Source organism: Musa acuminata, unplaced genomic scaffold (genome assembly GCF_036884655.1).
Source record: "Musa acuminata AAA Group cultivar baxijiao unplaced genomic scaffold, Cavendish_Baxijiao_AAA HiC_scaffold_42, whole genome shotgun sequence".
NCBI classification, from domain to species: Eukaryota; Viridiplantae; Streptophyta; class Magnoliopsida; order Zingiberales; family Musaceae; genus Musa; species Musa acuminata.
Genome location: NW_027020324.1, coordinates 692,611 through 716,160, shown reverse-complemented (window position 1 = coordinate 716,160; position 23,550 = coordinate 692,611). Strand labels below are relative to the sequence as shown.

General features: G+C 33.0%; 2 protein-coding genes across 2 annotated transcripts; one reads left to right on the top strand and one right to left on the bottom strand.

The window, feature by feature from the left end:
* Positions 1–215: 215 nt before the first annotated feature.
* LOC135653871 (lon protease homolog 2, peroxisomal-like) lies at positions 216–12,822 on the top strand. Its single transcript, XM_065175491.1, has 13 exons — positions 216–451; positions 841–1,020; positions 1,202–1,285; positions 1,357–1,484; positions 3,039–3,240; positions 3,345–3,551; positions 5,436–5,566; positions 6,175–6,388; positions 8,759–9,061; positions 9,175–9,369; positions 10,316–10,561; positions 10,686–10,787; positions 12,077–12,822. The coding sequence occupies exons 1-13, from the start codon at positions 335–337 to the stop codon at positions 12,158–12,160; spliced, it is 2,193 nt and encodes a 730-aa protein (XP_065031563.1). The 5' UTR covers positions 216–334; the 3' UTR covers positions 12,161–12,822.
* Positions 12,823–13,811: 989 nt separating this feature from the next.
* On the bottom strand, positions 13,812–20,940 carry LOC135653883 ((3S,6E)-nerolidol synthase 1-like). The gene is made up of 7 exons (XM_065175509.1): positions 20,722–20,940; positions 16,142–16,406; positions 15,365–15,734; positions 14,784–15,002; positions 14,567–14,705; positions 14,193–14,441; positions 13,812–14,101 (listed from the first exon to the last, which is right to left on the bottom strand). The coding sequence occupies exons 1-7, from the start codon at positions 20,935–20,937 to the stop codon at positions 13,814–13,816; spliced, it is 1,746 nt and encodes a 581-aa protein (XP_065031581.1). The 5' UTR covers positions 20,938–20,940; the 3' UTR covers positions 13,812–13,813.
* Between the last annotated feature and the right edge of the window lie 2,610 nt (positions 20,941–23,550).

Below are 23,550 nucleotides of genomic sequence, written 5' to 3'. Positions count from 1 at the left end.
CTTTGGTTTTATAATTCTTATAGATGTATCTTCTAATATTTCATGTTTCCACAGCAACTTATGATTCTCTCTTATATACCAATATTTTTTTTTGTTGTGTATTCTGATTACACACTTGGACATGAGGCTAAGTTTAAGGAATGTTGGTTGTCTTTTACCGTGATGTTTGATTGATGTTTTCCTTCTTCCCTTTTGAAGTGTTTGGGTGAATAACCTTGAGATTTGTTATCTCTATGTGCACATATATCAATAGTAAAACTTGTAGTGATAACTACAATTCTTTTTGCAGAAATCCTTGGACAGTTTCTTGCATGTGAGGCATTAACACATTGTTATGTTTTTTTTTTGGGGTTGCTTAGAGCTGGAGCAAGCAGAACAAGATCCAGATCTTGTTCTGCTATCTCGCCAGTTTAAAGCTACTGCCATGGAGCTAATTTCTGTTCTTGAGCAGGTAAAATGTTTTATTTTGAACATTTCTATTAACATAAAATTGTGCTTATTGGCTTAAAACAGTAGGGTTTGGTCAAACAATATAACAACACTAACAAAAATATAGACCATCTCGCTTGTATTTAAACCCCAAGTATCTTATAAGATGACATTTTTATAAAAAACCTGAGTTATATTTTTGCACATCTTTTCCATGAGTCTTAGCTTATGGTATGTAACTGTATTATTATGCTCTGTGATTTCAAATTTTTTTTAAAAGGATTTTGAAGTATTTATGGTTAATTGTTTGTGTTTAAATTGTGTGTTTGTAACATTGGCTGGAAGTCGTTCTCTGTTAGTTTATGTTAGGTTATCTGATAGGGTTGCTCACATTTCTTATGCCACTCTCAGAAGCAGAAAACTGTTGGTAGGACAAAAGTTCTTCTTGAGACAGTTCCTGTGCATAGGCTGGCGGACATATTTGTTGCTAGCTTTGAGATAAGCTTTGAGGAGCAGTTATCAATGCTAGATTCAATTGATTTAAAGGTTCGACTCTCAAAGGCAACTGAATTAGTGGAGAGACACTTGCAGGTCAAGTTTGCTGTTCCTTGATTTTATTAATTATCATGTTTCTTCATCTTAATGTAATTTTGTGGACTGGTATGCAAGGAAGGTAACTAAGTAGGCTTTTCTAAAATATCTAATATTTTGTCATTGATATCTAGACAAGTGTTTATAATATAAACTTAACATCTACTTGTTTTCTCAACAGTCGATTCATGTGGCAGAAAAAATAACTCGAAAGGTTGAGGGTCAGTTATCAAAATCACAGAAAGAATTTCTTCTCAGACTGCAGGTTCGTTACTCCAGCTGCCCACTTTTTGAGTATTTGGTGCCTTAAATCTCTTATGCTCAAATCTTCTCTAGATGAGGGCTATAAAGGAAGAACTTGGTGATAATGATGATGATGAGGATGATTTGGCTACCTTGGAGAGAAAGATGCAGAGTGCAGGAATGCCTCCTAATATATGGAAGCATGCTCAAAGAGAACTTAGGTGCGTTAATTACCTATTTAATACGTAATATGACATTTGACCATGTGTCATATTTGGTTGGGTGGCTGCGATATATGTTTTCATCAGGAAGTACAAGCTGGTTATATAACTGGAATCACAAGGTTATTGAAATAATCACTTTCCACCTACATACCAAAGTAAAGATGTTGATTGCTGAATTAATTGCTTTGTCTCAAATCATTACTAGGAATGCATGCATACATTCATTCATATATATATATATATATATATATATATAATTTCATGTTTAGGCCACACTTGTCTGATGTCTCTTGTGAATGACTTTTATTTCTCAATCTTTTCCTGTATCATGCTCTGTCTCTCTTAATTATGTAGAGAGGCATGTTTTTTGTGTGATTCTTTTAATAATTTTAAGAAGCATGTTCCCATGGTTGAATGATTTTGTTACTGAGGCAAGTTACATATATATATATATATATATATATATATATATATATATATATATATATATATATATATATATATATATATATATATATATATATATATATAATTTATTGCATGTTTAGGCCACACTTGTATGATGTCTTTTTTGAATGACTTTTATTTCTCAATCTTTTCCTGTATCATGCTGTCTTTCTTAATTATGTAGTGTGAGTCATGTTTTCCATGTGATTCTTTTAATAATTGTGAGAAGCATGTTCCTGTGGTTGAATGATTTTGTTACCAAGGCTCAGAAGAGTACGTTAACTACCTACATCAGAATTTGAAAATCATTCTCAATCCTCATTCCTAAACCTTTTCCCATCATGCATATTTTATGCACTCTCTTGTTTTTCCATGCTATCCTTAAAAACCTGAAACTTTGTAGTACTGTTTTAACTTCTGTGTCTAAAGTTGCTCACTAATAGAAAGCAGGTTTGTTCAATACTAAATGAGAATCAAAGTAGATTATTAAAGACTTTGGAGAAAATATGTTTAGGTAAAAAGGGTAGGATTAACTGTCTAAGTTTCCTTTATAATGATGTGCTCCAAGCTGGAAAAGATTATTTGATTGTACCTTATGTTCTTATAATATCTATTGTTGACGTATTGAGATTTGACTAATTGAGGACCAGGATACAAAGCCTCCTTTCATCAGAAAGAAATCATTCAGTTATTTATTACTAAAGAATAAATAGATGTATGTCTTACTAGTGTGTTTGATAAAAAAATCAGTTATACTTTTCTGTGGTTTTCTTTTCTTTTTCCCTTTCCGGGTGTTATTGATGGAGGCATGGGACCATTGAGTTTCATTATGTATAAGATTCTAAATATAGAAGTGTGCCTAATTATTGGAGCTCTCAAAATGCATTAAACATGATGCTTTGATGCTGCTAGTTGTCGTTTACTCTTAAAATGTTACCACGTTTATTCTTTATAGTGTCAATGCACTATACCTGTAGAGCACCAAAAGAGAAAAAAACCTGAACCATGGTTCTATACAGCTCTGCGATGTCTGGCTTCCAATTAATTTCGTGCAAGTGTCAGATAATTAAATAAATAGATCTGACCTTTTGATCTTGCTTGCAGGCAACTGAAAAAGATGCAGCCTCAGCAGCCTGGATATGGCAGTTCACATGGATACTTAGAGATTCTTGTGGATCTTCCATGGCAGAAAGTCAGTGAAGAACCTGAACTTGATCTTAAAGCTGCCAAAGAAAGTCTCGATCGTGATCACTATGGGCTGGTCAAAGTTAAACAACGGATCATTGAATATCTAGCTGTTCGAAAGGTTAAATTTTTATCTTTATATTGTGACTTTATTTTTTTGTACTTTTAATAACATTGCATCTAATTAGAATTAACACCACTGTTTACAAATGCACTGTATTGCAGCTTAAACCAGATGTCGGAGGTCCTGTGCTTTGTTTTGTTGGTCCACCTGGAGTTGGAAAGACATCATTGGCATCATCAATTGCAGCTGCTCTGAATAGAAAATTTGTACGTATATCTCTAGGTGGTGTCAAGGATGAGGCTGATATAAGAGGACACCGAAGGACGTACATCGGAAGCATGCCAGGACGTTTAATTGATGGATTAAAGGTTTGCATTTGTACTTTTCTACTGCAAGATATTGTTTGGTGAAGTAATCTTCTTTTCTTGTGTATTCTTTTTTTTGCCTGGTTGAGGTTAGTTGTTAATTTTTTCATTTACACTTCTAATATGTCCAGATCATGGGGCTTAGTTTTAGTTTTACATTTTACTTATCCTTCCTCTAGAGTTTGTCATTAGAAGTTCTCTTTTGTTCTTGTGTCATGGGCTAGAATTAATTTAAAATTCAGAATGTTAGTTATAGACACAAGCTTAAGCAAGTATTGCTAAACAAAAAATTATGATATTGATATCTAGTTATAACATGTGCTTATGCTAAGAAGTTATAGAATCTAACATCTATGTTATGCTTTACAATATTGATATACTAATGTAGAAGAGTTAATTCCAGGCTTGACAACAAAATTGGACTATATTATCATTCAATAGATTAAGCATGATCAGAGATTGTTAAGTTAATTGGCACATGTTGGCACAAGTTGAAACATGCAGTGCCTGAAGAAGTTTGGCACATGCCATGTCAATTCATACCATATCGGAGATACATGTGGCTAGACCAACTGTTGACCAGCACTGGCCGGCCATAGGGTTGTGTTGAACAGCATGGCACAGAATTTTGCTGGGCTGGAAATATGTCAACATGCCCCTATGATATGAAAATCCTTCATCATGACGATGATAACATTACATAAAGCTAAGGATGCAGAAATTGAGAATCTTGAGAACACAGCATGATTTTCCCATACAAACAATATGACAGAAGGACAAACAATAATGAGTAATAGGCCAAACAAATACCATTTTGTTTTGCTAATAAAACAGAAATGAAAACTTTTAAACTTTATGAAACATTTTCTTTGTTGTTATTTCTTTCTTTTGCTATTTGTATCTTTAAAAATCTATTACTATATACCAAGGTCTGCCATACCGAAACGTACCACCCATACTGAGCGGTACGTACTGGTCCGACAGGTTATCGGTATACGGACCGTCCGGTACCGTTACAGTGCTACAGTATTATACCGCTCGGTATGCCCTGATGTACCGCCCGGTACACCAGTACCATACCATACCGAGCCCGGGTCGAAACGCCGGTACGGTACGGTATAACGAACCTTGCTATAGACATCCCAATCAAGGATTGTCAAGCCATTCGGCATGTGTTGGCATGGTTGAGATGTATTGTGCCAAAAATAATATCAGTGGCCATGCCAATCCTTACTCAAGTTGCTAACATATGGTGAGACCAAATTTTTGGCCTATGCTAGTTAGTACAGGGGTATGCTGATCAACATAGCAAGGAATCCTACTATGCCATAAAGCTATCAGCACGCTTCAGTGCTTCTATGACAATTCTTACCTCGATTGTTTTTGCACTTAAATAACAATGATACATAAGATTAGGGCAGAACTGAATATTTGTTTAACATTTTGGCAATTTGTGGAACCTTATGATTCCTGTTATATTCTTAAGTGTACAAAAATGCCTTCAATACTCATAGGAAACATCTTTAAAGAGCCACTTTCGACATGAAGGCTTGCTCAATCATGCCTCGAGGCTTTAAAACCTATAATAATGCCTCTAGTATCTAGCATGTAATTATTTTGAATCTGATCTTTTCCAGAGCAAGTTGACTTAGGTTCAGCAGTCATGGCTTCATTTTTTGTCAGCCTGATCATTAGTAGTTTTCACTTAGTAATCAATTACCACTATTAAGTCTTTTATGTTACTTATAGAGTATTGCAGACTAAGCCTAATATTTCTTTCATTTTAGTATCTTGTCTGGTTATCTGTGGAGGTTGCTTTATTTCAATGGCTATATGAAAATTGTTTCAGTTGTCAACATCTACAATTCATATCACTTACAACTGCAGAGAGTGGCTGTTAGCAATCCGGTTATGCTGCTTGATGAAATTGACAAGACAGGTTCTGATGTTCGTGGGGATCCTGCATCTGCATTATTGGAAGTCCTTGACCCAGAGCAGAACAAGACTTTTAATGATCAGTATCCTGGATTATGAAATTATAGTGTGTGATCTTTTACGCTTACACTACTGCATTAGTTCTTCTCTTTAAATATATGAAAATTTCATTAATATTGTTTGCTTGCATAGGTTGCCCTTGCACATGTTTATTTCAAGATGCACTGTTTTGTTTCCTTATTTACTAATTGAATAGCTTCATTCTGAAATTGCCCTTCAATTTTTATTTTTATGGTTGGTTTCTCTTTCCATTTTTTTTTTATTACTCAAGGAATTTCTGTTACAAACCATAAGCCCAATAGGTGCTGTACTGCCTTTGGAGTATTGAGGGCAACTGAAAGTACAATTGATTTTTCAACAAACTAGAATTAATTTGTTTGTTGTTTCGTATGCCTTTTGTCCCAAATTGATTTACTCTGAGAGGGTTCATTTGTTGATGTGGTGGTACTAGATTTTTTCCGTGGATGGTGGTCAATTCCTTCTCATTAGATTATCAGTATTATTTAGATGGTATGGAGATGGATAAAGTTTTATAAGATGCTTTCTGAGGAATTTATCTTTTACATAACCTCAATATATGTTTTGTATCTTATTTCTTAGTTCAAGTAAATTACTTAACTTGTCTTTTCAGTTATTTGAACGTCCCCTTTGACCTGTCAAAGGTAATTTTTGTTGCGACTGCAAATAGAATTCAACCTATTCCTCCGCCACTCTTGGATCGAATGGAAGTCATTGAGCTTCCTGGATATACACCTGATGAAAAGCTGAATATAGCCATGAAGCATCTTATACCACGAGTCTTAGACCAGCATGGTTTAAGCTCTGAGCTCCTCCAAATTCCTGAGGTAGAACTTTATCTCATGTCAGTTCATTAGTAATGGAACAACCTTCATGAGCCAGTGAAAATTTTTCTATTTGCAAGATATTGATATTAATTATTTCATAATAATCTCCCCCAAAATGATGAATTTTTATGATATTGATATAAATTTCATCACAATCTTCTGCAAAATGATGTATTTTTATGGCTTTGCGCTAATAATGTTATTACTGTCTGCTCAGTAGTTTGTTGAAATTTGCAAGTGTTGTATTTTTTTCTGCAATAGGAATTCTAACGTATCTTCTTGGCTAGTCTACTAGGAGATTTTTAGTCAGTCCTCTTAATGTTTCGGACATGCTTGTGTGTGACATCTCTATATTCTTTTTTTTAGATGGATTTTAGCCTCAGTTACGCATGGAAGAAAAGTTATATGTTTCTGATTTGCTCCAAATCTGCAATCCAAATACATTTTTATCAAAGATCATCAATCTAAGTGCAACAAAATTATTTTTAAGGTTCAATGAACATGGTTGGGATCAACGTTTACCCGCACTGTCAATACCGAGCTTATTATCATCATTATTTTTCTGTTAAGATTAGGTGAAACTGAAGTGCCTGGATGCTGACTTTCCAGGTAACCAGGAACTGATCTGGATATCGAAAGCAACCTGATACTAATAACTTTTAGGCACTTACTCTGCTATCAGGCAATAATATGTTGTTCATTAAATAAATAACATGTTAATGATATTATTTGATTGAATAAAATAGTATTTTTCTTTTTTTTTGGATGAATATTAGAGAACAGGAATTCTTTACTCTTCCTCAGTCTAGTGTTCAATTAACATGACTAAACCCAGTTTAATTAATTTTTGCATTATAGTTTGTTAATGAGGTTAAGGAAGGTGTTCAATGAGTAGATCTTTTAAGGTTGAGCATATTTTTAAAATTTTGTTTCCCATTCTGGTTTTCATTGAACCAAAAAGCAGAATGCTTTGAAGATATAACCTATTTAATGGAGTGGTAGTTATATCATGGGTAGATATATCATGGTTTTAGAAACTAGTATAATAACTATTTCGACAAGTTGTCAGACTATTGGAGTACTGAGACATCGATAAGAGTGAACTTGTGGTCCAACCATTCTTTTAAACCATGGTTATAACTCTGGTTATATGCAAGCATTTTACCATTATCTTTTGACTAACAACTTATATCCTATGTTATGGAGGATAAATGCACTAATTTCCATTTATTCCATGATTTGAACCATGTACTCAGTGAAATTTCCTGACCCTAAGCTGGGGAACAATGGCAGCCATAATCATCCTGCTTATTAGTGTCCATGCTATGCACGTAGTTGGCTACACTGATGTAAAGTATTCTGCTAATATAATTGTAAATTTGGAAAATAGATAATATTTAGTCATATGAAAGTACATCGCAGCTTCATAACATACATTTTTGGAAGTGTCTATGCAAGTAGTTGGATGTAGGTAGACATTCATGGTTAGTTCCTTCATGTAGACACAAAAAAAAAAGATGCCCCATATATGCAATTGTTATGTAGTTAAAGATCATCTACATTCTAGCCTTTTTCAAGCATATTATAAGCGCAATTGATAGGTGGGAATAATCATGGAATATATATCAAAAGTTTATAATTGGTTAATATCTTAGATCAATTCCATAAAGCTGATATAAAGTGCCATCAGGGGAAGTTATGGAAGAGAAGTATTTTCCAAAAAGTCATGCTAGTTGGTGGATACAAATTTCTAACTTCTTGGTGGCAGTTAAAGCTCATGCAAATCATAGAGCAATTACATGTTTTTTCTTGTAAAGCTTTTCTAGTCAGTGATTCATCTTGAAGCTACAAATGAGCCAATGTGCTAACAAACAACATAGATGTTATTTTAACTGAGAAAACTAAAAGTCATACTTAGACGTGTATCCATGTCTATGAGCCTATGAAGAATACAGAGATGCTTTATTTTTACCTGTCTAGATGTGTACATTAGATTTGAAAGTAATCACATTACTAAACATATAGAGGATCAAATGGCACCACAAATTAGATTGTGTTCCTTGGGGCTAGCATTCTCAAACTTTTTATGGCTCGCTGTCTCTTTTCCTGAATGTTGGTGTTGAAAGATACATGAATAAGTCAAATAATCGTTTCTTCATGCCCAGAGGTCCTAATCAACAGTGATGGCAAGCATGATTCTTTTCTTTCACATACCATTTTGCTGATCATGATCCAGCACTCTTTACCAATGAGTGGCTAGGCATCATTTTTATTTGTTGGGTGACTCTCCATGTTGGCAGTTAAGTTTTCCTTGTCATGGATGTATAACAATGTCCTGTCAGTAATTAGTCCTTCCTAATGCCTGAATAGGGTATGGTGACGCTAATAATTCAGAGATATACTAGAGAAGCTGGCGTACGTAATCTGGAGAGGAACCTAGCTACTTTGGCTCGTGCTGCTGCTGTCAAGGTTGCTGAGCAAGATTCCACCATGCAACTTAGCAAAGATGTACACCCAATGACAACTTCCTTTTTGGACACACGACTTGCTGATGGTGCTGACATTGAAACGGAAGTTATTCCTATGAGTGTCAGTAGACAGGAGATATCAAATTCTTTCACAAGTGCCTTGGTGATGCTTGTAGATGAGGCTATGGTGGAAAAAGTGCTTGGGGTACTCACTCATCCATTATCTTTAGTTCAGTGCAACTATTCTTATCATGTTTTGTACTCAACTGTAACTTGTCATAAAAAATTACTAAGATATAGCCAACATGGAAACTGCAGCCTCCTAGATTTGATGATAGTGAGACTGCAGATCGGTTAGCAACTCCAGGAGTATCTGTTGGGCTTGTCTGGACATCCTTTGGTGGAGAGGTTCAATTTGTTGAAGCCACAGCAATGATGGGCAAGGGTGATTTGCATCTTACTGGACAACTTGGTGATGTTATTAAAGAATCAGCACAAATAGCTCTTACATGGGTATTTTCTATCTGCTTTGTTTCATCTGCTTCTTCTCATGTTGAGTGTTGTGCTCTTGGTACACAAAATATTTTTGGCAATACATGCATATTTTATTTTCTCATCTGCACCACAAGTTGAAGGATTTTAATTTCTTGAACTTCTTTTTCTTTGTGCATTTTTCAGTTCTTTTAATTGGATCATCTTATATGTCCTATATATAAATTTCAAACAGAGATTATTATTACTGGTATTCTGTGAGATGAAACATGCGAGGTAGATGTACCCTTACCCACCAGCCTGATAGCAAAGGTGGGGATGACTTCATAAGAGATTGCTTATAGGTCTCAAGTTCATCCAAACATATATTTCCTTAGGACAAACCAAAATTATTCATTTACCCAAATTTAAATGCACTAGGAATATGCTCAACAAAACAGTCCATACATATACTCTAAAACTAGCATATGTTGTGTAGAGTTTGGCCAAGAACTGGTGTCAGATCATATAGTTTGGTACCAGTTAGTATGCATTTTTTTAGTTTTCTGGTAACGCCGGCTGGGTCAATATACTGCTTGGTATAGTGGTATCATATCAACCTGATCGGATATCGTAGTCAATAAAATAGTGAGATTTAAATTCTTGCATGCAATTGAAGAGGATAATCAATCCCAAGCTGAAATCCATGCATGAGTATAAGAATTGATAAACCTTCAAAGAGTTCCTCTGTGCTAGGATACAAAATTTAGGTATTACTAAACTGTCTTTTGAAATCTATTGATGCTGCATCGTCTGTGAGTAACGTATGCCTGTGTACCAGCTGTCATTTGCGAGCTTTCCCAGTTTCTGTTTGAACTTATGTTTCCTTTTTCAAACAAGTAAATTATACTAGCTTCCAGAGTCAGAGTTATCACCTTTAGTTTTCTATATGTCATATATTTGATTTTAGCTTGTTTCTACATGGCAGGTGAGGACAAGAGCAGCAGATCTTAAGCTGTCAGCAACTGGTGAAATTAATTTGCTCGAGAATCAAGATATTCATATACATTTTCCTGCTGGTGCTGTGCCGAAGGATGGACCATCAGCGGGAGTAACTTTAGTGACATCATTAGTATCACTGTTCAGTCAAAGAAAAGTTAGGGCAGATACTGCAATGACTGGGGAGATGACTCTCAGAGGCCTTGTATTGCCTGTCGGTGGTATCAAGGATAAGGTATCCGATACTATGTTTTATGCCCCTCTTATATCTGGTATACTCTAAAAAAATGTTGAAAGCCCTATTTTTTGTATGATTATGTTGTCAAAAGTAGTTTTACAGTCTGTTCTTTTTAATTAAGGTATTGGCGGCTCATCGATATGGCATCAAACGAGTTATATTGCCTGAACGAAATTTGAAGGACTTAACTGAAGTTCCATCAGCAGTTCTTGATGGCATGGAGGTACATTGATTTCAATGGTTATATTTTGCTTGGCCCTTTTTGATGCATATTATATTGTCTGGAAGATATATGATTCACTTAGTTGCTGGATTTTGAAATTGTATATGCAAATATTATGCATATTGTGATGCATTTTGAGGTTATCAACTGATTATTTTCTTTTAAAAAATAACCTGGAAATTAGATAGAAGTTTATTTAGCAATGCAATTCAAGCAGAAGGATTTAAGTGAGCAATTACAAAGTTGATGGCAATTATGAAATGAAAACAAGATCTTGCAGGTCCTTTTTAGATTGATGCAATTATTATAATTAAAAAATGTTATTTTTTAATTTTATACACATATATTAGTTTCTTTTCAAAACCCATCCAGGAATCTTTTATCCTCTTTGTTCTCTTTCTTGGTGCTTGGAGAACTGTAGGCATCCATCTTGACTTTTCATTAAAAATACCAGCATGGCTGATTTTCCATTACTTTCATTCCTGTTGCTATATTACCAATCTAACATTCTTGACTAAATTCCAGCCACTAAACATGATTGTTGTCGCATATTTCTTTCACTAAACATTTTTATACTTCCTGTGTTCATTAGTCTGTGACTTATCTTGGCAATTCCTTTGTGGGGTAGAGCTTTTTATAAAAATGCCAGAGAATTTTGTAATGTAACATCGTTAATTTCTTAACCATAAAACTGCAACAGATAACTCCGTCATTCATAATAGGCAACAATCGGTCTCGATGTTTGAGGAATTGTAACTGGAATTTGGGATCAACACTAAAAATCTTGACTGGGTGAATCTGGTCCATGTTGCTGAATCAGATTGGTATTGGTCATATTCAGTCTTTAGCTGTTTCCTTTTTTATTTTTATTTCTTGATTTTTGGGACTTCAAAGTTCAAACCCATCTGGAAGAACCAATAAATGGTTGTTTTTGTTTTGTTAATCATTCTTGGACATGTAAATAAGAGGCATAACATTGATGAGTATTATCTTTAGATCTCTATTATCTTTGCAATATGATTTAAATTTTTTGAATTGGTTACACCATGTCAAATCCATTCTTTTCCTAAGATGCTACTAGTTGATTCACGAAGTATATTCATGTCCAACCTGGAAAGTGTAGCATGCCTTAGATTCATATCCCATCAATCCTAAATACCAATTCGTTACTCGCTGTATGGACTAAGAATTTGTTACTGATTTCTGATGCTTATGTGCCAGAAGAATCACTTTTCCGCAGCACTTGAAAAGAGATTCTGACTAAGATTCTTGCTAATACTTTTTGACAGATGCTACTTGTGAAGCGCATTGAGGATGTGCTGGAGCAAGCATTTGAAGGTGGATTTCCCTGGAAACAGGATTCCAAGTTATAGCATCCATGTATCTCCCCTTGGTAACAAGAAGATGGATCCACTGCTCAGACCTGCAGTCGCAAACTTACGTGAATGATCACCACCAATCACTTGGAATCCTGCAATGCACAAAATGTCACTTACACGAATCAATGCCCAATCGCAGTATGTCCGATGCTGCATCGGTGTTATTTATATTCCAGTTCAGTGACTGTATTCTGAGGGAGATCAGTGAAGCAGGAAGCGATGGCATGTGCTGTTTTGCATGTACACCTACATCAAGCTGATGACTGTTGATGGATATACAGAATCAACCCCATTCTCTCCTGCCAATCAAAATCTGAACATTTGATGTCTCTTCAACTTTACGTTCATCTTAGTGACTCTTATCTGTGAATGGAGCATTGTTGATTGTTCTTATGGAGTTCCTTCAACGCTTGCTCTCAGGTTTCTTATCACGGCACCGAAGCCTGTCAGGATTGGTATGAGCATTGATAGGAAAATAGGCACCTAAATCGGATTTTGGATGATAGGATATTTGGGTAGATGATAAATCGAGTTGGGGTGGGTGGAATTCGGATGGATGATAACTTTTACATAAATGTTCTATAAAGTGAAAGTAAGTACTTGTATTACACTTGAATGGTAGGTAAATACGATCTTTTGTGGCTTTCATGCGGACACATGCTTGCAACTCTCCGTACTTAATTGCTATGGTGTGTGTAACCAAGCGATTTCTCCTCGTGGCATGCTTCTTATTTTGACTTTGTGGCTTGTCGTCCGACATCTTAGAACTTGATTGTCGTTGTGTCTCCAAAAGATTTATCGTCAGAGTTAACTTATCTGACAGACAATGCGTTTCTTATCTAACTTATGTTTGGCAGAGAAAAAAAATTGGACATCAATGACGTTGACATTCGAACACAATCTTTTGAGACAAATGCAATATAATTGTCGTCCAAATCACTTAGAAAATTAGGTTCCCATATTTATGGTGGAAAAGTTTGAAAAGGAAGCACGGATGGGTTTAGTCAACTTTCTCCGTCAAACCTAAGAAAATGAACTATCCAATAGGATAGAGTAACTCATTGACTCAAGTCATCTTTGTAATCATGGTATACTAATTTTTTGTGACTGCAGGGTATTATTGTGAAGAAAGAAAGAGATCATAAGGTACTGTTGGTTTAAGATTAAACCAAATAGAAAAAAAAAAAAACCAAGATAGAAATTAAAAATATATATATTGAACCTTTAGAAAAGAAAAATACTTATAACATGTCGAACCTCTTTCAAAAAATAATATTAACAATTATATCATCTCCAAGGACCAAAAAGGTTCAATAATTTATCATATCATGATCCGGTTCAATGAGCTATCTGATCCATAACACCAATTATCTCAAAATGCACAGCACCAATTTAACGTGCATCTTGTCCTTATAACTCATTCAATTCATCTTTTTACTTTTGTTGTCGGAGTAAATGGGATATTACATGGATGACCAACAACAATATGATCCCTTTTTTTTTTTCTTTCCAAAAGTAGAAGAAATTAGATATTTCAGTCAGCATGTCATCGACTGTTGATACCATCAAATGATGATAAAAATACTCGACACTCTCAAGCTTTGGTTTAGAACTTCAAAATAAGATTTACATTCCATAATTAACATCCTAAACCTTTCCAACAAGCAACAGATTTATGTACTCCTCAAGCAAAGGGAGCTTCTGCTCGTCATCGTAACTATACATCACTTTCACCATCCGTGCCATGTTTAGGCATGCCATGACGAAATCTTGAGATAAGGAGCTTGAAGAGAAGAAGCACTCCTTATTGAGCTCCTCCCATGCTTTAGATATCATTAGCATCACATGATCTCGAGCACCTTGCCCCGAGAAATAAGGGTTCTCCTTCATGAAGCATTCCAAGTACGACCCATCGAATCCATCTTGGTTCTCATCCTGTAACATGATAATTAAATCCTATATTAGTGCAAGGTTAATTACACTAAGTTTAGTGGAAATTGGAAATCATTTATTTATAGTTTTATACCTTGGCACTTCCTAGATCATCCCAAAGTCGAAGAATTTTCGCAGGAGAAGATATTAGCTTCGGATAACTCTCTATAAGATTCACGTTGTCATGTGTTAAACCTTGTCCTAAAAGAAAGAATATGTGTATCAAAACCACCGGCACACCGCAGCTAATCGTGCCGTTTCTCATGTAGTCATCAGCCATCGGAACACGGCTATGTGCAAACCATTTCGCTTCCACCATAAATGCATTGCATAACGCTATCCACTGCAAATTCAAAGAAGCTGTATGTTATCCTTTTAGAGAGAGAGAGAGAGAGAGAGAGAGAGAGAGAGACGCATATTTATTTTGAGGCAAAGTAATTTGATGTACAAAAGAAATGTGTAATGTACCGATTTTGTCAAAGAGTTGATTGGATTCCATCCATGCTCCTTGAACACCATTTGTGTGATCTCATCGGTGGTGTTGTACAGTGCCATGTAGCATATTCTCATGTAGAAAGGAAGTGAATCAATGGCAGAAATCTCCCATCTGCAATCCATTAAGTTTGGTATAAACATATAGTCCTCAAGTAATTTTGTGGCATAAGAAGTGATGATTCATTCTTACTCATCGATGGCCTTTGTGAAGAGGTGGAGTTCATCCAGTGATCCATGTACATCATATATGTCGTCGAGAAGATAAATAAACGAAATTACTTTCGTCAATGCTATTCGATACTTTGAGAATTTGGGATTCGGAAGAATTGTCATCGACCATGTGTACCATTTCAACGATTGATCTCGGGCAAATCTTAGTTCTTGTGCTAATCCCAAGTTCTTCCACCAGCTATAACACCACCAAAGCATGTCAATGAACTACATAAACACATACATTTCACAAAGAAAATTAAACAAGTTGGAAAATTGACACTTAATCGGGTCTTCATAATGACAAAAATAATCTTATTTTCTTCAATTTTCTCTTATCACTTTTTGTAGAATTTGTAGGGACTATTTAGTTCAAACTTTAGAAAATGTTTCTTTTTTAGTTCGACAATTATTTTATGTCGATCATGTACTTGTTTTCGATTTTGATCTCTCATGGAAACTAATCGACATCAAAAACTAATAAGAATTAGAGACTTCCAAAGTAAAACTTTTTTTGGTGTCGAATGAGTATTTCTTTCTTGCATAAAAAAGAAAATGTACCATGTAATCTCGTTCAATTCCTTTTGATGCAATGACCGAATCAAAACGAAATCGGTCCTCGCGAGCTCTTGGATAACCCCTTTCCTTCCTTCTTCTCCGCGCTGATGGTTAAGATATTGTCTTGCTTTATATCTCTGCAAACTCATATGGTATGGATGATCTAATGTCTGTTGAATGCATTTGACAGAATCGGGTTCCATGTATGCCATTGAGGACTTAAGGTAATCGGTAGCAAATATGTTGGCTTTATGAAGTATGTTTTCGCCAGTATTCAAATTTGATGCTTCGAATAAACTTATCATTCCATCAATCTTTTCGGTAAGAGATGTCATGAATTCTCCATCGTCATCCAAGAACCTGTGGAAGACATCTAAAAAGACAAAGGTTTCCGTACAATTAAATTTACTAAATTGAAATGATTTATCTTAAGAAACACAAATAAAAATGCATGTAGCCATATGCTTTTCAATTCAACAATAGAAAATTGGATCGATAGCTATCGATATTACTACTATTGTGAAATGTACATATTGAGTTGGATTTATGGCTTCTATCAGCAAGCGAATGGAGGAACTCAAATATTACTACTATTATGAATTTGTGGTGGTGACTACTAATATCAATTTTGCATTAGATTTCTTGGTGAGAGTTACGTTTCTTTGCCTCTTCAGAACGGCTTGTGAGTTACTATGAACTAATTTGAATCTTCAAATAGGTAAGAGTTATTTATCATTAATAAATCATGATAAAATGACAAATAAGATTAGAAGAACTTACCGGAGGATATAGGATATCGAGCTTGTCTTAGTAGTCGAAATAAAAGAGCAACGTTGACAAAATTATTTGTTTCTCCACCGAGTATATTAGATCGCTTGTTGTATAAGGATTCAATAGCCGCATCGATCTCATCAGTAAAATGATAGTCAATGTCTAGTTTTTGTAACAAATCGATTGCTAACATCACATCTAATTGGGTTTTCGACTCATAAAATAAGCTTCTAGCTTCCATTATGTTCTTCTTGTGTTGAAGATATAAAAGTTCCTGTAACATAAAATAAATTTCGAAGTTGAGAAATGTAACAAGTATATATATTTTTTCAATTATAGCAATTTAAATACAATTTACAATGATAAAGTAATTCCAATCCTTGCATTAAGGTACACACTAGTATTAAGATGATGATGTAAATATGAAATGTGAAATACATAATATTTAGCTATCTCCTTTGTGAATCGATATGTCGTATGAGTGATTGAAATATATAATATATCGTATGAGTGATTGAAGCTGAAATATTAAGACTATTTTGAGCACAATAAGAAAATATTTCATTGCAAAGTAAATGATTCATAAGTAATTTACTTGGTGCATTTCACCAAATCGAACATACTCTTCTGACTCAAGAACAATAATAGATATGACATATCTTAGGTACAAAATGTAACGAGAGTCACATTACATTAGGAATCAAATATTTCGTAAGCTAATTTTTAGAAGAATCAACTCAGCACATTGATGATAAATGAAAAAAAAAAAAGATAGCATATTAGATAGTATCCTCTTGACCTTGTTTGCACCAGTATCATTTACCGAGTGGCAAATTTTACCACCTAGTAAAAATCATTTTTCAAGAAAGAATAAAAGGACCTGTCAAATAATTTCTCATACATGTGATGAGGGCCAATTGATGTTAACATGATTTGCTTGGTGCATTTCACCAACTCGAACATACTCTTCCAATTTAAGAATAAACATAGATATGACATATTTCGGGTACAAAATGTGATGAGAGTCACATTGCATTATGAATCAAATATTTCTTAAGCTAAAATATTAAAGAATCAACTCAACGCATTGATGATAAACGAAGAAGGTGGTATATTAGATAGTATCCTCGTGACCTTGTTTGCACTAATATCATTTGTTTGAGTGACAAGTTTTGCCACTTAGTCAATATCATTTTTCAGGAAAGAATAAAAGGACATGTCAAATACTTTCTCGTACATGTGATGAGGGCCAATTGATGTTGACATGATTTGCTTCGTGCATTTCATCAACTCAAACATACTCTTCCAATTTAAGAATAAACATAGATATGATATATTTCGGGTACAAAATGTGATGAGAGTCACATTGTATTATAAATCAAATATTTCTTAAACTAAAATTTGGAAGAATCAACTCAACATATTAATGATAAACGAACAAGTATATTAGATAGTATTCTTGTGATCTCGTTCGCACCAATATCATTTATCAATTGGCAAGTTTTACCACTTAGCAAAAATTATTTTTCAAGAAAGAATAAAAGGACCTGCCAAATAATTTCTCATACACGTGATGAGGGCCAAGTGATGTTGACGTGATTTGCTTGGTGCATTTCACCAACTCAAATATACTCTTTCAATTTAAGAATAAACATAGATATGACATATTTCGGGTACAAAATGCGATGAGAGTCACATTGTATTATGAATCAAATATTTCTTAAACTAAACTTTGGAAGAATCAACTCAACATATTAATGATAAACGAACAAGTATATTAGATAGTATTCTTGTGATCTCGTTGGCACCAATATCATTTATCAATTGGCAAGTTTTACCACTTAGCAAAAATTATTTTTCAAGAAAGAATAAAAGGACTTGCCAAATAATTTCTCATACATGTGATGAGGGCCTAAGTGATGTTGACGTGATTTGCTTGGTGCATTTCACCAACTCAAATATACTCTTTCAATTTAAGAATAAACATAGATATGACATATTTCGGGTACAAAATGCGATGAGAGTCATATTGCATTATGAATCAAATAATTCTTAAACTAAACTTTGGAAGAATCAACTCAACATATTAATGATAAACGAAGAAGAAGATAGTATATTAGATAGTATCCTCGTGACCTCATTTGCACCAATATCATTTGTTTGATAAGTTTTACCACTTAGTGAAAATCATTTTCCAAAAAAGAATAAAAGGACATGTCAAATAATTTCTCATACATGTGACGAGGGCCAAGTGATGTTGACATGATTTGCTTGGTGCATTTCATCAACTAAAACAAACTCTTCCAATTTAAGAATAAACATAGATATGACATATTTCGGGAATAAAATGCGATGAGAGTCATATTGTATTATGAATCAAATATTTCTTAAACTAAAATTTGGAAGAATCAACTCAACATATTAATGATAAACGAACAAGTATATTAGATAGTATTCTTGTGATCTCGTTCGCACCAATATCATTTATCAATTGGCAAGTTTTACCACTTAGCAATAATTATTTTTCAAGAAAGAATAAAAGGACCTGCCAAATAATTTCTCATACATGTGATGAGGGCCAAGTGATGTTGACGTGATTTGCTTGGTGCATTTCACCAACTCTTTCAATTTAAGAATAAACATAGATATGACATATTTCGGGTACAAAATGCGATGAGAGTCATATTGCATTATGAATCAAATATTTCTTAAGCTAAAATATGAAAGAATCAACTCAACCCATTGATGATAAACGAAGAAGAAGATAGTATATTAGATAGTATCCTCGTGACCTCGTTTGCACCAATATCGTTTGTTTGAGTGATAAGTTTTGCCACTTAGTGAAAATCAGTTTCCAAGAAAGAATAAAATGATATGTCAAATAATTTCTCATACATGTGATGAGGGCCAAGTGATGTTCACATGATTTGCTTGGTGCATTTCATCAACTCAAACATACTCTTCCAATTTAAGAATAAACATAGATATGATATATTTCGAGTACAAAATGCGATGAGAGTCACATTGTATTATGAATCAAATATTTCTTAAACTAAAATTTGGAAGAATCAACTCAACATATTAATGATAAACGAACAAGTTTATTAGATAGTATCCTCGTGATCTCGTTCGCACTAATATCATTTATCAATTGGCAAGTTTTACCACTTAGCAAAAATTATTTTTCAAGAAAGAAAAAAAGGACCTGCCAAATAATTTCTCATACATGTGATGAGGGCCAAGTGATGTTGACGTGATTTGCTTAGTGCATTTCACCAACTCAAACATACTCTTTCAATTTAAGAATAAACATAGATATGACATATTTCGGGTACAAAATGCGATGAGAGTCATATTACATTATGAATTAAATATTTCTTAAGCTAAAATATGAAAGAATCAACTCAACGAATTGATGATAAACGAAGAAGAAGATAGTATATTAGATAGTATCCTCGTGACCTCGTTTGCACCAATATCATTTGTCTGAGTGATAAGTTTTGCCACTTAGTGAAAATCATTTTTCAAGAAAAAATAAAAGGACATGTCAAATAATTTCTCATACATGTGATGAGGGCCAAGTGATGTTGACATGATTTGCTTGGTGCATTTCATCAACTCAAACATACTCTTCCAATTTAAGAATAAACTTAGATATGACATATTTCGGGTACAAAATGCGATGAGAGTCACATTGTATTATAAATCAAATATTTTTTAAACTAAAATTTGGAAGAATCAACTCAACATATTAATGATAAACAAACAAGTATATTAGATAGTATCCTCATGACCTCGTTTGCACCAATATCATTTGTCTGAGTGACAAGTTTTGCCACTTAGTTAATATCATTTTCTAAGAAAAGAGTAAAAGGACTTGTTAAATACTTTCTCATACATGTGACGAGGGTCACCAGTGATTTAATCAATAATATATATATATATATATATATATATATATATATATATATATATACATATATATATATATATATATATATATATATATATACATATATATATACATACATATATACATACATATATATATATACATATATATATATATATAGTTTATTTCTGTTAAATAAACAAGTATATAAAACATAAAACATAAAACACTTAACTTAAATGACGCTAAATACTTTCAAAGGATACCAATGTAAGCAAGAATTTCAACAATTATATAAATTAAATTAACTAGTGGAGATTGATGTCACATGCAAGTATATATATATATATATATATATATATATATATATATATATATATATATATATATATATATATATATATATGCCTTCAAATTTAGAAATTTTCATATTTATCAGTTTTATATATATATATATATATATATATATATATATATATATATATATATATTCAATATATTATTAATATCTAGATAAATATGTCGGACGAGCAAGAGTTAAGATGTGTGTTTTCGTTCCTACTAATGCAAACAAAATATGCAGCGACCAGACGAACTCGTGGAGGCGAAATAAGAAAGCAAAGTTAGATGCGTAAGTATATATCAATCTTGTCAGCAAGGATATGTAGTTGTGACCAAGCTTATATACGGTACTCACTTCATGATCATTGGGCACCAACAGCTGCTTTGGATATTGTATCGTAGAGCTGAAACTTGTGGTGTTCATCACTCCACCATTGTTGGGCACCAACAGCTGCTGCTGCTTTGGGTACTGGAGCTTAGAGGTGAAGCTTATGGGAGCAATGCTGCCATGGTTGGTCTCCAGAGAGCAGCACCACTTGTGTCGGAGAAGGGAGATGGTGTGACCAAGCATTGTGGAGATGAGAAGGTCGATGACCCCATTGTGTGCACTCTTGCAGTGCATTTATAGTGGAGTTGCAGATTCTCGTCCTAATCCTGTCGGGCCATCGTGTCAACTTTATATCCACAAAAAAGAGAAAAACAAAGGAAATGAAACTAAAGATCCAATAGTCATGATTCCAATGCGCAATATTGTTAGTTTAGTATGTTCTAATTATATTCAATTTATTTAGAGAAATTTTAATTAAATTTAATTTTTTTGATGGATTATGATCCGATTAGATATTCAAGTAACAAAAATAGTCTTAAAAAATTAAGATTTATTTTTATTTTTATAAATACATCTTGATTCTTAATATTAGGATTTACTGTGATAAAGAAAGAGATATTCTTTAATGTATTTAGAGAAGATTGAGAAATAAGTTTTTTCAATTTATACGAGGGAATATACAAAAGGTTTGAAGTTTGTAGGAAGAACGATTCCTTATATTATTTTTTTTAAAAAAATAATTTTTATAGATATAGATAAAAAAAATTATTTAATCTTACATTAACTTTTTAATATTTTTAGTTTTTTAATATGATTCTCTCTCCTCTAAAATCAAATGCGTGACCCTCAATAGTCATGTAGGTCAATTAAAAGGAGTGTCCCTCAGAAAGTTGAAGCACAAGAATAGTCTTAAAAAATAAGGATTTATTTTTTATAAATATATCTTGATTCTTAATAGTTTTCTTCCTCTTATTATATATTTATAATATAATTACAACAATCATCAAATTTTTGTTTTTATATATATTTATAATTTTCAATGCACTGCCTAGTCACGGATCGCATGATACACACTGCACGTCACTGTCCCGTAAATTTATACGATACAAAACATAAGTGGAAAATGACATGTCTTATCAGGTTGGAAAATACATGTCCTAATGTTTTGGGTCCCATACAAAAACGCAAGTGGAATATGGCATCTCTTATCAAGTCGGCAAGCACGTGTCCATGTTTTTCATTTTTTGGGAAAAACATGAGAAACAAGAGAATCGTTGGTTTGTCATTATTAGTAAGGCTAATTATATATTTTTATATAATTAATTATTTTTAATATTTTTAAAAATTATATCGAAATCTTTATATTTAAGAAAGTAAAATATTTAATCTCATTTCTCATCGATTCTGTTAATGAAAATACTACACGAATCAACATATGCTCACTAGTAAAAATCATTATAGTATTTTCATTAGTAAAGTCTCAAGAAAAATTAAAGCTAAATATTTTATTTTTTATAAATATAAAAATCTTAATATATTTTTTAAATTAAAAATTAAAATATTAAAAATAACTCATTATAAAGAATAATATATAATTAACTCTTATTAGCATGAGAAATGATAAATGATCGATTAAAAATGTCAAAATATATATAACCCCATAACTTAGCTACACTTTCATAGGATTATTCTAAAGTGGCATCATCTGTGTGTCATTATTAGTGAGACTAATTATATATTTTTTATATAATTAATTTTTTAATATTTTTATTTTTTTTATATATTTTAAAAATTATATCAAAATATTTATATTTAATGAAGTAAAATATTTAATCACATTTCTCATACACCATCGATGAAAATACTATACAAATCAACATATGATCACCGATAATGTTATAGTATTTTCATTAGTAAAGTCTGATAAAATAAAACTAAATATTTTACTTTCATAAATATAGAAATCTTAATATATTTTTTAAAATATAAAATTAAAATATTAAAGATAACTAATTATAAGGAATAATATATAATTAACTCTTATTAGCATGAGAAATGATAAATGATAAATCGATTAAAAATGTCGAAACATTTTTAATCGATTTGGTAGGAGTCTTATACAGTGGAATCGATGTGACTATATAAGGTGGGCCGGTTGGTAATCCGGCACGTCCAAGTCACTTGCCGTCGTTACGTTGACATGCCCAAGTGTATCGTACTTGATGTTTTTGTCAGTTCGCTAATGTCCTTCTCCATTATTAATGCCATGGCAACAACTATACCTAACCTGCATGAGATTAACGTCGAGTGGAAGAGCAAGTTGCTACCGCTGCTACATAATGCATACGATTAATTTACCGCATTAGAGACTATAACGTAACCTAAATCGATCCGATGAAATCTGGTCTCAAGTTAATCTTGGAACTAATTTCGGAGTCGGGCTTATGTATGGCTCGTACGGCTACTTATGAGTTGATTGGCCAAAGTTTCTGTGTAATAAATAACGTCGTAGTTTAATCTAAAAAATAATTTTTTTTTTAGACTAATCCGATGATCAATTGACATCAAAGTTATTGAGATTTAGACATGTGTGCAGACCATAGGTATCCATTGGATGTACCCAAAGGGACAAACCTCTTTGTGGAGCCTCTATATATATATATATATATATATATATATATATATATATTAGATGCACATCACATCATCATGAATAAGAATAGTAAGTTTCTATAGAAAAATAGGTTGGGAGAAAAATCGTTTACACGTTCCAAACTGATCGTTTGGTAGACTCATTATAGATATCAATTGAGTGTATTATTAATTATTTATTTAATAATAATAATAATAATAATA

Coding starts and splice junctions, on each gene's coding strand:
- LOC135653871 (XM_065175491.1), top strand. CDS start 335: ATGTTTTTTTTTTGGGGTTGCTTAGAGCTGGAGCAAGCAGAACAAGAT. Junction 1,286..1,356: donor AATTTCTTCTCAGACTGCAG/GTTCGTTACTCC, acceptor AATCTTCTCTAG/ATGAGGGCTATAAAGGAAGA. Junction 1,485..3,038: donor CATGCTCAAAGAGAACTTAG/GTGCGTTAATTA, acceptor TCTTGCTTGCAG/GCAACTGAAAAAGATGCAGC.
- LOC135653883 (XM_065175509.1), bottom strand. CDS start 20,937: ATGCTTGGTCACACCATCTCCCTTCTCCGACACAAGTGGTGCTGCTCT. Junction 15,735..16,141: donor TCGATATCCTATATCCTCCG/GTAAGTTCTTCT, acceptor TTGTCTTTTTAG/ATGTCTTCCACAGGTTCTTG. Junction 14,102..14,192: donor ATGATCTAGGAAGTGCCAAG/GTATAAAACTAT, acceptor ATCATGTTACAG/GATGAGAACCAAGATGGATT.